The 18027-nt window shown below is 35.4% G+C and overlaps 1 protein-coding gene across 1 annotated transcript; it reads right to left on the bottom strand.

Moving 5' to 3' along the window:
• Positions 1 to 1915: 1915 nt before the first annotated feature.
• LOC118346317 (squalene monooxygenase SE1-like) lies at positions 1916 to 6788 on the bottom strand. The gene is made up of 8 exons (XM_035687216.1): positions 6391 to 6788; positions 4429 to 4540; positions 4152 to 4326; positions 3607 to 3775; positions 3186 to 3404; positions 2696 to 2971; positions 2295 to 2573; positions 1916 to 2196 (listed from the first exon to the last, which is right to left on the bottom strand). The coding sequence occupies exons 1-8, from the start codon at positions 6625 to 6627 to the stop codon at positions 2050 to 2052; spliced, it is 1614 nt and encodes a 537-aa protein (XP_035543109.1). The 5' UTR covers positions 6628 to 6788; the 3' UTR covers positions 1916 to 2049.
• Positions 6789 to 18027: the final 11239 nt, after the last annotated feature.

Here is an 18027-nt window from a genome sequence, read left to right as displayed (position 1 = left end):
CAATTTTATACAAACAATTGAGCTCAAAGGTCCACTCAAAAAACACCTTTATTTTATCTGAAAAATCTCTCAAAAAATATACATACTTTATCTTTCTCTTTTCAAAAGAAAATTACTACCTTCGTACGTATCGAAAAGAAAAAATACTATACTTGAATAACAACCACACACTAGATAAAAAGATAGATCCCACCGGATGCTAATCTCTTTCCAATTTTTAAAAGAAGGTAGACGTTAATACAAACGGCACAAAAAACATTAATTACCAACTTAAAACGTAAAAATAAACCGACCTGCATAAATGATTTAAGAGAAAAAAGTTTAAACGTTAAAAACGTTAATGGAAACGTAGATAAACGTAAAAAGCCATGAAGTCGATTTTGCCAGTGTTTTACAAGAATTAAAAGTAACAAAAAAAAAATAACGGCAATAAATTAATTAGAAACCAACATTACAGACCAAAATGTTTGGCTACTGACAAATCAAGAGAATAAATGCAAGCTAAATAACGTTCAAGCAATAAAACTCATAAAACCTAACAATTATTTTTAAAAAAATACCAACACATTAGCTTCTAAAAAATTGGCTTTAATAATAATAATATATATAACTAGCTAACGTATGTTAATTTTAATTTATGATCAAGCTACTTACCTTGTAGTGTTGCTTCCTAAAATTTTCGACATAAAATTGATCACAGTGCTGGATTGGGTATCTTGAGTTCGATCGTTGCACTTATGAAAGATTATGGTTTTTTCCAAATAACACGGAATATATATTTATAGAGAGATTTGGGATAAGGTGCTAACGAGTTTGAGTTGGACTCAGTTAATACATATAGTGATATTAATCTATTGAACACTCAGTTGTGATATTCTAAGGAGAGAGTTTGAATTTAAAAACATAACCTAATAGTTCATTCAATGTAGAATTGGCAGTAACTGAGATTGGGTTAGGGACTTCAATCAGTGATAATTTTAAATTAAAATAAATTTCTAATGATCAATCTTTAAATTCTAAAATGGGTCTAACTCGTTCAATACCAATTGGGATTTAACCTAGTCTAATTAAAACTCATATTCAACCTCAATAATTTATTGTTCGTGAACTTATTCAATATAACCCATTAAATATAATTTAGTCTCAATAAAAATTATCAATATATCGACCTTAAAATTATTGGATCAGATCGTTATATGCTTAGAGTATTTCAAAATTTTGTAAACGGTAGTGAAATTGTTTGAGTGGAATTTTTTTATTGAGTTTTGAAAAATGAGAGAAATTTAAATAAAAATATTTTTCAAAATAAGTATTGTATTGGAGTTTGTGAGAGTGAATAGATAAATTTAAAAAGTTGTTTGAATATAATTTTTTAATGTAAATTTTATTTTAAAGTTGGTAAAAGTTGTATTAATATTTGTATTTGAGTAATAATTAGATGAAAAACTCAAAATTTTAAAATTGAAAAATGTTCTATTGATAATGAAATTATTTTTTTATGTTTGCCAAACATGGCTTCAGTCGCGGCAGTTGAGAGAACTCTTATATTTTTTCTTTACTTCACAAGTAGGCATGGTCCAAGAACTAGCCTTCAGTCCATTACTCCATTTAACCAGCTCTCATTAGGTGACAATTTGTTTTTTACAAAGAGTAATGGTAGATATTCTTATGAATTGTACAAATATTACATTTTGTTTTAAAAAAAGTAAAATTTATTATTAAATAATTAATTTTTTCATATGAATCTTATATTTACCTTTTTTTTTTTTTTAAAAAAAAGAAGTGCGCACAAATGACTGTAAAATGAATGGAGTAGCCGCCACCCAATTGGAATGAGCAGGGAGGTGATCTTTAGCATCAGAGAACTAATTCAACAGATTATAAACGAATAATATAAATACTTGAGGAATTGAAGTTGAAGACACTAAAAAGGAAAAGTCCTACAAAACGAAAAAGAGGATCGATAACTCGTTTACGCAAAAGTATTCACCCTCCCCTCAACTTTGAAGAAGGGAAGGCACATTCTAGTACAAACTTGTTTGTTTTGGCTTACAATCCCTTTAGGGCATCTGGTTTTAGTGATCTCGCTTGACAGTTGACGGGAGGAGCTCTGTAATAAGCTGGAACGGTCGCAGGGAAGAACATCTGTCTCACTCCTTCTGCCTTGATAATGGGGAAGATGATTGCTGATGCACCCTGCAAGGGAAAACTCAATTTTCAGAACTGAGAAGAAAATACATTCTAGTCGCTCAGATATGTGTTTGTGCACAGAGAGAGTAGAAGCTAATACTAACCGAAATTAATCTGGCTCCAATCCACATGCGTGAGGGTGAAGGGAAGGGCACCAATAAACGGCCAACACCATAAACTGCAACGGCGAAGAAATGGAGAACCAAGCTCAATGGGCGAGGGTTCAACCCCGAGAGAAGAGAAACTGGTCCCGTTGAGAATACACCTCCAAGACTTAAATAATCAAAGCAAGCCTGGCGCATTTCGTTCCTTGCTCGATCAGGTGAAGCACAAAAGACCTTGTACAAGGCCCCCGCCAAAGTATTAATTGTAGATGCTACCGGCTGCAAATTGAAACATTAAGTGATGATAAGTTCACTTGGGAGTAACTTCCATGGGCAAAAATAAAAATTAGATTAAAAAAAAAAAAAAAGCCCTTTACAAGCAGCACATCCTTACAACTAACCTTACGCAAGGTGTAGAAAGATTCAAGATACTTGCAGAGTGTGGGTGCATCATTTAGGTCTCGCAAAGGTCTGAGGAGATCCCGAAGCACAACAATATCTGACAATGCCACAGTCATTCCTCCCCCGGTTAACGGGTGGCGCATGTTGAATGCATCCCCCATTAGCAAGGCTCCAGGAGTAGGCTGTGGAGCCGCTGGCATGCTTCTGTTTGGCATTGTCCTAATGTTACCTCTATCTACGGCAGCTACAAAAGAATCATATATTTCGGGGGGAACCTGCAATAGAAATGTCACTTGGTCAATCAGAGCATCTAACTTCTTTTTTTTTTTATAAGTAACAGAGCATCTAACTTCTTTTTTATAAGTATCAGAGCATCTAACTTCTTAAACGTGCATCAAGAACAAGTCAGAGTAAAACTCGGCAATGTAACACCCAATAACAATATAAAGGCCGAAAAAAAAAATGGAAACAAGTGGAGCACTTATATACCTGAGGGGCCACCATGGTTTTCAAATACTTTGCCATTTCACCATTTGAAATAGATGGGACTTTCTGTCCAGGTACATCAACCAGGCAACGAACCTCTGTGCTACTAATAGGATAAAACAAAATAGGGGAAGGGTCTGCTAGTACGACATGCCCGTGATTTGCATAAGGTAGTTCACAATTCTCCAGAACCAAACCAACAAAGGAAGAGGGCACATCAACCTGCAGAAGACAAGAGATATACGACTTAAGTTTCTATAAACTATTTGTTATAAACAGGATGATGAGGATTCTCAGGCGACACATGCATATGACAATGATAACTTAATTTTAAGATGTTAGCTAATTGACAGAAAATGTAAACCAATTTCCAATTACAGGTGTGTTTTTTTGCTCTACAGGTGAGAGTGATAAGAAACCATACCTGAGGATTACAAAGTGAGCGACGCAAGTTTGAGAAACAGCCATCACAGACAATGGTTAGAGGTGCATGTGCTGCCAGTTCTTTTCCATCTTTAGTCTTGTACTGCACGCCTTTAATTGTTCCATTTTCTTCAAGCAGAGAAGTAACGGTTCCTTGCTCCAATCGTATACTGGAAAAAATTGAAAAAGAAGGCATGAATTTAAGAGAACAAAATATGATAACCTGAATGATCCTTTAACACAATGACATGTTAGATGGTTACTATAACATGACACCAAAGCAAAGAAATGTGACCATACAATCTATTACAAAGGCTCAGTGCAAACTTTGACCAAGTGAACTATCAAATGGAAAAACAAATTGCTAGCAAACCTAAAAAGTCACATCAGAAAATTCACAGATGTGTTTGAAATCCTCAATGCCATAGGCATGCAAAACTTCTTAGTACCAATTCTTAATACACAATGGGCAGCAACCATTTGAAAGAAGGGGAGTAAATATATAAACATCTTGTGCAAAACTCTAAAGGATTATGAGTTATATACTTGGGAAGGGAGGCAGCCTTCTCCCGCATCCTCTGTATGAACCGGCCATTGTGAAAGCTCCTTCCAGAAACATCCGAGTGAAATTTCTCCAAGGGATAAGAGAGTCGGGTGTTTTTCCCATCCTTAAAGAGAGCATAACCAAACACTCGCTGAGCATCAATGTCCTCCACAGAGTCTGCAGTTAGAAACGATATGTGATCATTTAACAACTGATTTCCTCTGTAATTGGAGGAAAACTACTTATTTCTGCACACAGTAAAGCTTAAATTAAATCTACCTTGAAGACCCAACTCAACCAACTTGAGGTAGCCTCCAGGTTGTAGCAATTCTCCAACAATTCTGTCAGGCTCCGATAAATCTCTTTCAATCACATGAACTTTACGTCCATCCTGCAAGTTTGTAGTACAAAATCAATACCTGAAAATTGCTTTGCTGGGGAACCTTTTTATTGGTTAAAAAGAAAAACCATCTATGATTGCATGTTCTTATTGCGCAAAATTCTATGACAATAGGCAATCCAATTTGAGGTATTTTACATTCAACCATGTATAATTAATGGCTAGAGTGAGAAACCAAGATATTTTAGCATGAAGGTAGAGACCAACTTAGGGGCGCATATAATGAAAATAGAACCCTTACATTGGGAGGCCTTGAGGTTTTTTCATGCTTAGCAACATTAATAAAAAAATTTCTTTTCATATGATTATCAAATCGTCATTTAGCTTATAATAATTTATTTGGCACTAGGTTATTGAAAATCCCGAGGAATTTAAAATACTATTTATTCCAACTTTTCTTTGTTTGTAAGCATGTAAAAATCAATACTTTTAATTTTCAACAATTCTCAATGACTATTTTTCTAATATATAAATTAAATACCCTTTTTGTTATTTAACCTGCACTTCACACGGGTACTCTGTTAGTTGCATGGTAATAAGGAACTATTGATACGTATAAGAAAGTAGTGGGTTACAGATATCGGATTAGGATCCCCTACAGTTCAGGAACTCTGAGATATCTTAATCCGTGGAAAACAATACATAGCTTAATTTCAAAACATGATTCACGTCGTATACATGTATATAGCCCTATAAAGTCAGCATCTCAGATAATAGCAGGCGCCATAGAAGAGTGACTGAGTGAGACAGAAAGATGGCTCCTGCATTAGAAGTCCAATTTGTCTTTGTGCTCCGAAGAAACAAAAACTCTTGAAGAGCATTCCAATTTCGAAGTATAAAAAATTCAAATCTACCGCAATGAGTCAAAAGTGTCTTCTACCATTAATAGTTCATTCGGACAAGACTCCCAACCAAGAAAAAAAAATCTATTAGTCACTGATAACCAGCAGATTCACGGCCCTGTATGTATGAAATAACGTTTAGCCTAAAACTGGACTTCGACCAAGTAAAAGTTGCACTCAAAAGATTAATTATTTTTTTAGGCTTGAGAATATACTACAATAAAATTGTGGAATTGATCAGATCAACGAAGAAATAATATAAAACTTGTTACGTCTATGAACGCACGATTCTAATTTTCAAAGCCATATCTCTCACAGATTTGAAATTTTCAACCACACGGAAAAAGAACGAGCTAGCCATAAATAACTGCATTAAATATATGTGATGGAGACGCAAATACTCAACAACCTCTTGAGAGAACAAATAGGAAGCCACGACACAGACTCCATGTCTGCAAACACTTGATTCGTTTAATTAATCAGAACGCATACCTTGAAGCATATTTTACCGAACATATAGAACTTTTTTTTTTTTTTTTATCATATAGAACCTAAATATTGAGATTTCCCTCCCAATGAAAGAAGAACATATATAAGAAGTGAAAACTACAAATTATGATTGTTCTAAAGAGCTACATGTCTAGAAAATTATAATTCAGTCAAGAGTGTCACATAAAAAAAACCACCGATTCATCAGCGTATTGTATCTGTAAACTAGCTAAACCATCGGAAAAGAGAAACACAAGGTACGAGTTGCGAATCGGAGACTACAATACAAAGAGGCCATAGTTTTTTTTTTGTATCTTTTTTCTTTTAGAGAAACGAATTCCTCAACGTTAATATTAAGAAAATCTGAATCCGAAACCATTGGCACATTTCAAGAGCGATTTTCCTCATAAATAGTCAAGAAACTCTGTTTGGTTGACAAGAAACTGCACGAAAGCAAATGAAAAAAAAAAACGAGAAAATAAATCTGAGAATTAGAAATATCATAATCACCTTCCCGAGAGTGTGAGCGAGGGCAGAGCCGGCGACACCGGCTCCGACGATGATAACGTCGACGTCGCCTTCAATGGATCTGCATTCTCCGTTGGTGGTCGTGATGACGGTCTGCACGCCCTCGGTTCTCGCCTCCGAAGAAACTCTGATGCGGTTCTTCTTGGCCATCAGATTGTACAACACCACGAACCCCAACACCGAGGCCAAGATCAACCCGAGCGCGTACTGATCTACCATTTTCCAAATGCGAACCCAGGCGAGCTCTCGGAGACACGAACACCACAACACCAGGATTCTCACACGTATAAGGCCGACACACTCTCTCTCCCTCCCTGCTCGATGCTCTCTCTCTACCCTCGCTGGCTGTGCTTTCCGTCTGTCTCCTTTAATCAACAGGACACGAGAATTGTCAGGACAAATGTGCGTCTTTAAATAAGACATGCCACTCACGAGGACAGGTCACAGCTCAACGGCCAATGCCTGCTCTCTCAGCTAAATTGCGCCACACCGGTGTTTTGGGTTAAGATGCGCCCACACAAAATGGGTGGCATGGCCCATTTTTATTTTTGACTACTGCACGTTACTTTTTTGGCCCCCCTTAGCAACCACGAAATAAAATACGAGTCTCCCTAAATAAATAAATAAAAAATACTATCCCAAGCAAGAATCAAGCAAAGTCCCGGGTTCATACGACCAATTATTCTATTACATAATATAAATGTAAGAGGTTCATTGCTGTATTTCTAATAATAAATTCATTAAGTGGTTGTTTGGTATTGTACTAGTAAATAGAGTTTTTTATAATAATTCTTTTAATGGTAGAGTTTTACTATGAAAAAGTTGTTTACTATTTCATAAATATGCATTTAAAGCGTTTTTTAAATTAATTACCATATTTTTTTAAAAATATATACAATTATCTGTATGTTTTAGTTTCTTTTTAAAAAGTAGAGTTTTATTTTTATTTTTTTTACATGCTTAAGGCGTTTTTATAAATATATATTTTTTTAAATAACTTTTAGATTGATAAAAGTATTTTTAAAATTCTAAACTCAAATCCAAATGTGTACCAAGCATTAGGGTAGCTGGGCTCCTCACACGTCTCTCAAGTCTGCTCACCAAGACCGCGGCTTGCCGGCTGCACCACTCGCCGAGCGCACACCGTCCCCGCGACATCCGCCTCATCCAGGGCGAAAGTGAGGGGTCACACCCGCATATACCCCACATCCATATATATATATACATATATAGAGAGAGGCGTTAACGACAAGCCGCTTTATGTATAGATGAATTCCTGTGTATGAAATAAGTTTATGCTCGTTGGTTAATTAGTCTCTCGATTCTCCTCACTCGCCACTCTCGCATCTCACTTTCTCTCATTCGCTCGCCAACCCTCCCTCTCTCTGAGTCTGAGTTTCCGGCGCCGCACCCAGCTACCAGCGGTGGCTTCAACGTCGCCGTGCGCATCCGCCATCCGCCCATCCGGTCCCTTTCTCTGCATCTCACCGAAGATCCGAATCCCGAAAGGTAAGAAACTCAAACCCTATCCTATTTTATTTTGTTGTGATTTATATTTTTAATGGAGATTGGAGGAAGGATGGGGTTTATCGGAGATGGAGGATGGGATTTTTGTGAATTGTGTGCTGTGGAGCTTAGATTGTGCATGTGTTTTGGTTTGAAATTTGAATGAGTCCGTGAAATGCATGTGAATTGTGTTTGTTTTCTCATTTCTGTAATTATTTCGGTTTGGATTGAAATTAATTGTGTAATTAATTTGGATTGAAACCCCTAATTTAATTTAGGGCTCAAATCCGAAACCCTAAATTAATTTAGGGGTTTCAATCTTTGAAACCCCTAAATTAATTTAGGGCTCAAATCCGAAACCCTAAATTAATTTAGGGTTCAAATCGAAAACCCTAAATTAATTTAGGGGATTCAAAGGAGAAAAACCAGTAGAGAGCAAGCATGATTTGGAATTAATTCCGAAAAGTCTCATGCTATACTTTCATTCTTTGAGTTAAATCATACTTATCTAAAAAATTTAAACTCCAAAAAATCTAAACTCTTAGGAGATGATAAATTCATCGTTGGCATGTGGGGTCAAATATATAGCATCCAAAGCCTCGTATTAGCTAGAAAATGAATTTGATATTTTCAATGGGAGGTAAATGAGTTTTAGGCCCCATTTCACAATTTCTTTTGCATATCCATTATGCTATGAAGCCTATGATAATTTGGATTTTCTGCTGCTTCTTGAAAATCATATCCAATATTAGTAGTAACAATTGTTGTTGTTATTATGGGGAAAGGGTAGTGTTGGTGTTCTCATTGTGTGGTTGAACTTAAAAATTATACCAATGATTCTGTAGCTTCATTGCATTCTTTTGCAATAAAAAGATCGGCTGTGATGTTTGCATGAATATTATTCCTTGTGATCATGAAAAAGATCAGTTGTATATCATCATGTCCAAGCAAGAAGCTACAATGAAGCCACTTTATTTTACCCCAAAATCAAATTCTTATTTGTTTTGATTTCACGCAATGATCTCTGTGTGTGTGTGTACACATTTGAAGACATGCAGTCTTCTTGCGAAGCTGGGTGCACATGCATATTGGTTAAGTGGCACCCCTTTTTATGTCAACTTGTATGTATATATATATATATATATATATATATATATATATAAATAGTTGGATAGTATATACAACTAATAAGCAAATAATTGTTTATATATAATTGTATGTAGCTAGAAGGTGTCAAATTGGATTCAATACCTCCTTTGTGAGGACTTGCTTTCATTATATAGGCACTGCCGTGCATGTTACAAGGCTATAATCACTCTATTTACAGCAACAGAATTTGTGCGGACTCTATCTTCTCATTTCTTTGTTAATATTTTTTAATTTGTTGGATGTGGATTTTTCCACCTTACTTAAATAAAGGAAACATCCATATTTTCTTGCCTCATATAGTGTATTTGTTAATATACTTTATTAACAACATATAATGTATTTGTTGTTAATATACTTTATTACATTTTATAACCAAAGTACACAATATATATATATATATGAATGTAAAGTGATAGTGTGATACTTTTTGTTATTCTACTTTTCTTTTATGTTCATTATATAGTTGTTATGTTTTCTATTATTTCAGATTTCTTGTTTGCTTTAGTTCATGAATATTCCAGCGAATTCGAGTGCGAGCTCTCCTTTTCAGGCCGAGGGCACCCCTACCCCTACACCTACACCTACACCTATCCCTCCTACTCATACCCCTACCCCTAACCCTACGGCACCTTGCCCCGCCCCCAAGCCCAGCAAGAAACCTGCTTCAATAGTTTGGACTCATTTCACCAAATTAGAGGGTGGTGACTCAAGTAACCCCCAAGTCAAGTGTAACCATTGTGGCAAAATTTATGGATGCCACTATAGGAAACATGGCACCTCTCAATTAAAGGTGCACTTAGAAGAGCAATGCAAAAAAAGTCTAATATTAAGATCATTACAAGATAAAAGCCAATCTAGGCTAGAAGTTGGACTTCAAAAATGGCGGATGGGACTAGTGGGGGTGCAAGTTTGAGGGGGTATACTAAGTATGATCCCGATGAGTGTAGAAGACATCTAGCTCGTATGGTCATAATGGACGAGCTACCTTTTCAAATTGTAGACGGGAAAGGGTTCCAGGCGTATTCTCACTACTTGGAACCAATGTTTAATATTCCCTCTCGCCACACGGTGGCAAAGGATGTAAAAAAGCATTTTTACATTGAAAAGGAGAAGTTGAGGGGTCAATTGGCAGATCAATTTGTTTGTCTCACCACTGACACTTGGACATCGATCCAAAATTTTAATTATATGTCTTTGACTGTGCATTTTATTGATTGCCATTGGACTTTACACAAGAAAATCATAAAATTTTGTAAAATCACCGATCATAAGGGTGAGACAGTTGGGAAGGCCTTGGAGGCTTCAATAAAAGAGTGGGGTTTGAGCCGAGTTGTTACAGTCACAGTCGATAATGCCTCGTCTAACGATGTTGCATTAGGACATTTGAGAACTTATCTTAGAAAGGCAAATAAGACACTTATGGGTGGTGAGTGTCTGCATGTGAGATGTGCAGCACATATTCTGAATTTGATTGTCAGTGATGGTTTGAGAGATCTTCATGACTCGATTGCTCGAGTTAGGACTGCTGTGAGATGGGTGAGATCTTCTCCTTCAAGGTTGGAGAAATTCAAGGTTGCTGCGAGATCTGCGGGTCTAACATCTAAGAAGGGTCTTTGTACTGATATGCCTACACGATGGAACTCAACATTTCTGATGTTGGAGGCGGCCCAAGAATATAGGCTGGCATTTGCATTATTGGGTGATGAAGACATCCAATATGTAAAATATTTTGATGATCACGGGGGATTGGGGAAACCCGTAGCTGATGATTGGGAAGTTGTAACTATTTTTGTAGACTTTTTGAGGCTTTTTTACGATATCACCACGAGGCTATCTGGAACTTTGTACCCTACATCCAATGTTGTATGCCAGCAAATATGTAGGGTAAAAGAAGAATTAGATGACATGGTCGCGGGTGGTCACATTAGGCTGCGGGAGATGGCATTGATTATGAGGTCAAAGTACGACAAGTATTGGGGAGATTTAACTAGGGCTAATATTTTGTTATATGTAGCTGTCGTATTTGACCCGAGGTATAAGTTGGATGGCATGATATTTGGATTGGGCCTTGCGTACGGGCAAGTATGGGCGGAGCTTATTGCAGCAAGGGTTCGGGAAACCCTTACTAGATTATTTGATGAGTTTTCCACCCTGCGGGGTGGTAATATTGCGGCACCTACATCTACCCCCTCAGCCTCAGGCTCACAGTTTCCTGAAGTCGAGAGTGGGAAAAGGCGTAGATTGGAGTGGGGTGAGAGGTATGAGCAGGCCCCCTTCCTCCGGACTTCTGTAGAGGCTCAGTCAGAGATAGACAGATACTTAGCAGCAGAGATGCTACCATTTTCATGAGATTTCGATATATTAAGTTGGTGGAAGGTGAATGCTGTGAAGTATCCCATCCTTGGAGAGATAGCCCGCTCACTTTTGGCCATCCCTGTTAGCACAGTAGCCTCAGAGTCGGCCTTTAGCACCGGAGGACGTGTATTAGATTCATTTCGGAGTTCATTAGCTCCTGCCACTGTGGAGGCTTTGATTTGCACCCAGAATTGGATCAAGGGAACTCCAATTCATGTTCCGGATGTTCTTGAGTATGAGGAGGCCGACGTCGAGGAGGAGGGTGATGATCAGTCTGGATCTGGTATTTATTCTAATTTCTTATTTTCATTTATTTATTTTCATTTAATTGGTATTCATTAATTTCATTTCAAATTTAATACTTATAGTGATACATGAGACGGCGTCTACGGCTACCTCCGATGCAGTATGACTTTTGTATTGGACTCACCATTGCCATGGTTTGCATAATTTCTTCCCTAATTGTTTTTTGCATTTAAAACTTTGTTTCATTTTTATAACTTTTTAATTCTAATTTGTTTTATTTTTAACTTATTAATATTTCAGGTTTTTTGACTTATTAACTTTTATTTTTAACTTATTGATTTTCAGTCTCACAGCAATCGACATTCGACACAACTCAGTGAACTCACAACTACGGCTCCACCCCCAAAATTAATTTTCTTAATTTACAATTATTGTAATGTTGCTACAATAGTTAATTATACAATTTGTAATATTTATTTTTTTTAGAAGAGTTTGTAATAGTGTAATAGTTTATTAGTTCTCTTAATTTGTATAATTGTAAACTATTTATTGTAGCATAGTGTCTTATTGCCTTAGTGATGAATATTACTTAATTATTTAATAGTTAAAACTTAATATCTACTTATCAAAAAAAAAATATTTCTTTTCTGTTTTTAAATTTATATTTTTTTAATATAAATAATGGGCCCAAAGTGGCCCAAAATGAATTCTGGGCCCAAAGGGGCCCAAATAAACAGGTCATGTGCTGCGATAATCAGGTCATGTGCTGCCCAAATAAACTACCGACACGATTTTGTTCTTGTTGGGTTTTATTTACGGCCCGTTGCAAAACTACTTGTACAGGCAACGCCACGAGGACTGCAAACTTGTGGCTTACCCGTGGTCAGAATTTGCAAAAAAAAAAAAAAAAAACATTCAGGAATTATTTGAGAATTATACGACTGGTAATTAATCATTATTCCATATCCGATTACGCAGTGTAAAGTTAGATTCGTCTCATCCATGAGTCAGTCTAAGGCCTATTTGGATATAAAAATAATTTCAACCCATTTCATCTCAGTATTATTATTTTAAAATTTAAAAAAATTAAATTATTTATTATATTTTATATGAGAATTTAAGCTCTTCTGAGAGAGGGGCTCAAGCCCACGGAGATCGAGTCGCGGAGACCCAAAGCAGGCCAAAAGTCCAAACCGGAAAATTGCGCATCGAGCCCAAGGCTACAGGCCCATTCAGGAAAGTTTTGGCATCGAGCTCGGCCACACCAAGAAGCTCACCCTAGGGCAGTGATCGCCTCAGGACTCGGTAAACTATCGAGTCCTGCCATAAGGTACATTCTAGTTTATTGCCGCTAGAGTCAGGCAGCTAGGCGTGTCCGATCGTGGGTACGCTAGGTTCGAGACACGTCGCATTTAATGCATATCAGGAAACCCAACAAGCAACGACGTGCTACCAAAGGTATCGTAGGACGGCTCGCAGCACGACCTAACACCCTGCCACAATAGCAGGGAGGGTGGCAGCAGGTCTAACCCAAGCACGACTTGACATGCCACAATCTCCTTTGACAGTTTGAGCTACAACCTGAGACATTCTCACAACAAGAGGGTGGTAGCAAGTCTGACCCAAACACGACATAACACCCCACGGTCTCCCTATGCAATTGGGTCCAAACCAAGTATAAGAAAGCTTATAAAACTGAAAAAATAATAAAAGGTTCAGAGAGCCTTTTTATGGGAGGGAAAGCTTTCCTCATCACTTCATAACAGGGTCAGCAAATTTCTTGGAGATGAACCGTCAGCGTTTAGGTGATCTTAGATTCTAATGTGTACAGTATAATATTTTAGGGATTTTGGAAACTCTTATCTCCATATGTATAATATTATTCATTTTCAACCGTTAACTTTTATTTCTTAAAATTCTATGCGAACAACAACATTGAAGGAAATAAATCATTTTTCATTTATAATAAGTACTAATGATACACATATAATCATTTTTACAACATTATTTTAAATGAGATGCGTTTTTATAAACTAACTTATAAAAGTTATAATCTCGTTTTATAGAAATATTTTTAATTTAAAATATGTTTATACAAATAATGATAAAAAAAAATGGTACGCGTATCATTATTCTTCTAATATATATATATATGCACTGCTAAGAAGGCTAATATATAACATAAAACTTATAGCAAGAGCACGTTTATCAGAAACAACATGCGTAACATTTTTAATTGATCCCCTAATTATCTTGTGAAATATGAAGAATGTAATTTTTCATCGTTGACTTTGTAACCTAAAAATAGCTAGCCACGTGTTAACAATAATAAAGGGTCATTAATTATATATAGATAGGAAATTGACATTCCCCCATATATATAATGTGAATATCGCATGCATGGAGGGTCGAGTTCAAGTTTTGGATGCCAATTTTAATTCACAGCAACCGCAATTGACTTAGCCGTCGGGAAGCTGTAGATGCCCTGATGAGTCAGTCAATAATCAGAGTAGTTAATTACCTCCATTTCCACGAAGCTGACTGCTCACAACAATATTAAAGTAATGGACTTAATTGGTAGGTAAGAGCCACTTAAAAATTAGAGAAATGATACTTGCAGTCGTGAGCGTGCAGTCGTCGTGCAGTCGCTTTGAAAAAAGTGAATAAATAAGGGACCCACCTGAAAAGAAATTAATTTTTTAATAGTGAACTCCACTCTTTTTCAAAATGACTATACGGCATTTGCGCATTTCACGACTGTATGTAGCATTACTCTAAAAATTAAGCTTCTGAAACGGCGATGATGATGATCACGATGAAGATTTCCACAAGCACATTTTGTCAAACATATTGCAGTCAAGTCCTCTTGAAAGCAGCGCTGTCTATTGTGATCTGTTCACGGGAAGTTCCACACACAACTATATATCGGTTCAGACGGATACTAGGATTTGTCATTTGCTTGTACTGATCAAGTCAGTATACATATACATTACTGTTGTTATTATTATTATTATTATTATTATGGTTATTTTTTCCATTGTTTTGGTCAAACGTGTAGAGGGTGATGAAAGCAGTACCAGCCAATGTAGAAGTTTGAATGGAGCGAATTAAGAGTATTAGTATTGGTTTTATTAAATCTATCTTTAAAATTTGATAAAAAGTACATATTTTATATAAATTCAAAACTTCATTATTCATAACCTCATATTAGATTAGTCATTAGATTTATTAAAATAATAATATTTTTATTTTATTTTTTTCATATTTTACAAATTACACTAATTATATATACATTAATAATTTAATTTAATATTTAAATTATTGATACTAACTAGAGAGTTATTTATATTGTTAAGGTCAAAAAATACATCAACACCCATCATGCAATAGTATTAGTAAAAATGACACTTAAAATAAAAGATGAAAGAATTATATTATACAAATTATAGGAAATGTAAGAAATACATTTTATAATAAAATAATAGAAATAAAGAATAAATAGTGAATCTTTAAATATAGAGATGAATATAAAGATACTGTAGTTCAAAAATTGAGCTTTGATAATATACCAAATCCAATACTAATATTTTAACCCCCAAATCATCAAATTTTGATGAAAATTCTTTTTTTATGAGACATTGAGACTGATGCTGGTGCTATAAGGATACTGCGATCGAGCTTACCTACTCTCTCTCTCTCTCCCTCGGAGATGTTTTCTCACTGTTTTCACACAAATGCCGGTATGCATGCATTCCACGCATCACGCGTGCTTGGCTAGGGGCGCATTCCGCGCGGAGTCCACGAATCATATTGAATATTGATGCTGGTGCATGCATGTTCCCAACCAATATCAATCTCTGTATTTGGTCAACTGACTCGCATACTTGGACTAATTTGGAGGCACTATATATATATATTGGGAGGGTACTGATTTTTTAAAATAAAAAATAAGGCTTACAAGGAGATATATAGACATATATATAATTATTTAGGAAGAATAATAATATTTTCCATTCTTATGAGAGGGCTGAAGAATGCAACCAGAGTTTGCACTGGGTAAAAGGAGGGTGGGATAAAAGGAGCTATCGTGGCAGCTCACATGTTTCCTTCAAAACAATATTTTGAATACCGTACCAGAAGCCGTATCGATCAAGGTACTGGAACAAAATATTTAGATATCGGTATCATTTCATATACTATTTCAAGATAGTTGATATATGAATAAATTATATTACAAAATAATAATCTATATATGAATAAATTATATATAAATTATAAATAGTCTAGTCTGAATTGAAGGTTAAAAAATAAACTTGTCATTTGAAAAAAAAAAAAAAAACTAAAATATCGACTAGTATGGACCGAAATACAAGTCAGTATAGGCTAAATTATAGGCCGGTATGAAATATATGTAATACATGTATCGGATCAGTGGCCGGTATGGTATATTCTAACTATATCGACCGGTACGGTATGATATTGAAAACAGTGCTTCAAAACGTACAAAACATGATTTTTAGGAGGCTATAATTATGGAATCTGATGCAATATTTCAAACACTTATCCATGTTATGGACGACGTACGAGTAAGTAGAAATCTTTCATGAAAAAAAGAAATTCATCAACATTTTTCTAGCTGCATTCATAGCTTATATATAGCATGAAGGCAAGTGAATGACGAGAGTTCAAGAAAAGAAACAAAAAAGCAATTCATTCATTCGTATAAACATATTCCCAGCTATGCATTTGTCCTTTTCCCGTGTTCTTTTTCTAGATCTATACATAGACCAAGAGAAAGTGACACGTACATCAATATTTGTCCAAAACCCCATGCAATTGATTGGTGCTTTTGCAATTGGCATATTCCTTACCAGAGTTCTCTTCTAAAATAGAGAGATATCAGAGGCGACATTTAGGGGTAGTTTGTTTTTGGAGGTAAGATGAGATGAGATAAGATGAATTTAGATTAAAGTTAAAAAGTTGAATAAAATATTGTTATAATATATTTTTTAATATTATTTTTATTTTAAAATTTAAAAAAATTGAATTGTTTATTTTATTTTGTGTGGAAATTTAAAAAAATTATAATGACGAGATGAGATGAGATGAGATGTTTCCTGAAAACAAACGAAACCTTAGTTGTCTTTCCTATTAATCTATGTTGGATACGTAGAATACCACCCTAAGAGAATATTATTTTCATGATCATGTATGTAAGACATAATTCCTTGAATCTAAAAGCTTATATAAAACTAAGAGTGTTACAACTATAAATAAATTTCATAAAAATAAATTTATAATTAATTGACATAATTTCGTATGACACGTTAAATCTATTAGATAATAAAAATAATTTTATAATTTAATGTACTATATCAACTTATTTCAATTTGTTAGTTTATTTTTGTAAGAATATTACTGTGACAAAACTATTTTTCAAAACCTGGTTTTGAACCTAATTATATATTATACGTCCCTCGGGCATGCATAATGCATAATTGCTTGCATCCCAGAGGAGGTGTAAAGCGTAAACAAATATATAATATCACACGCTGTATAGCTTCAATATAAATTACTTCAAATTATGTAACGTCTGAATTAAAATTATAACGAAAATGATATGTAGAAAAAAACAAAAAACTTGCCCCAATTGACAGGTGCGGGTGATATCCACGTCAGGTCCAGTTTGTTTTTTATTTTATTTTGGAAGCGAGACGAGCGTATGCAATAACAACACTGTGACAAAACGCACTATGCAACGAATATTTACATCAATTTTCGTGCATAGGCTGGTTGCCGATGGGGGGAAGTTGATCGATACGTACCTTTTAAAATTAATATGTGAGTACGGATCTGCCCATGGTCCCATGGTCCCGGGATTCAGGATTGTAATTTGTATCCCATGGCAGGTCACAGCTATTTGCCGTCGGATCGTTATCAATTATTGACCAAATACTTCAAAAAAAGACACCAGATTACGCATCTGCCAGCTGCTACATGGAAATCTTGAAGTAGACGGCGTTATAATTTAATTTATTAGGAAATGTATTAATTGCTTGAAGGGTTGAAAGCCGACGGATCTTTGGTTTTTTTTTTTTTTTTGGGGTTGGTGGGGGTTTTGTTAAGGGGTAAAACCAACCGGATCGATTGCCGGCGTGTTCACAGTCGGTTTATTAGTTTAGACTACACATAATATACAATAAACAATTAAAAACATATGAAACATAAATTGATATGATGATAAAATTATAAAAACTGAAAATCATACCTTAAAAAAAATATTGGAGTGCGGTAGACTCCGTGAAGGTTTATTTTAACATGCGGTGGACTCCGTGAGGGGGACGGAATTGAGTGGGATTATAA

The sequence above is a fragment of the Juglans regia genome, unplaced genomic scaffold, assembly GCF_001411555.2.
Source record: "Juglans regia cultivar Chandler unplaced genomic scaffold, Walnut 2.0 Scaffold_749, whole genome shotgun sequence".
Taxonomy (NCBI): domain Eukaryota; kingdom Viridiplantae; phylum Streptophyta; class Magnoliopsida; order Fagales; family Juglandaceae; genus Juglans; species Juglans regia.
This window is presented reverse-complemented; position numbering and strand designations above follow the sequence as displayed.

What these genes read in the sequence shown, in the direction of transcription:
- LOC118346317 (XM_035687216.1), bottom strand. Translation starts at nt 6,627, where the DNA reads ATGGTAGATCAGTACGCGCTCGGGTTGATCTTGGCCTCGGTGTTGGGG. An exon ending in GCTCACTTTGTAATCCTCAG is followed by an intron (nt 3,405 to 3,606) that starts GTATGGTTTCTT and finishes TGTCTTCTGCAG; the next exon opens with GTTGATGTGCCCTCTTCCTT. An exon ending in TTGGAGCCAGATTAATTTCG is followed by an intron (nt 2,197 to 2,294) that starts GTTAGTATTAGC and finishes TTTCCCTTGCAG; the next exon opens with GGTGCATCAGCAATCATCTT.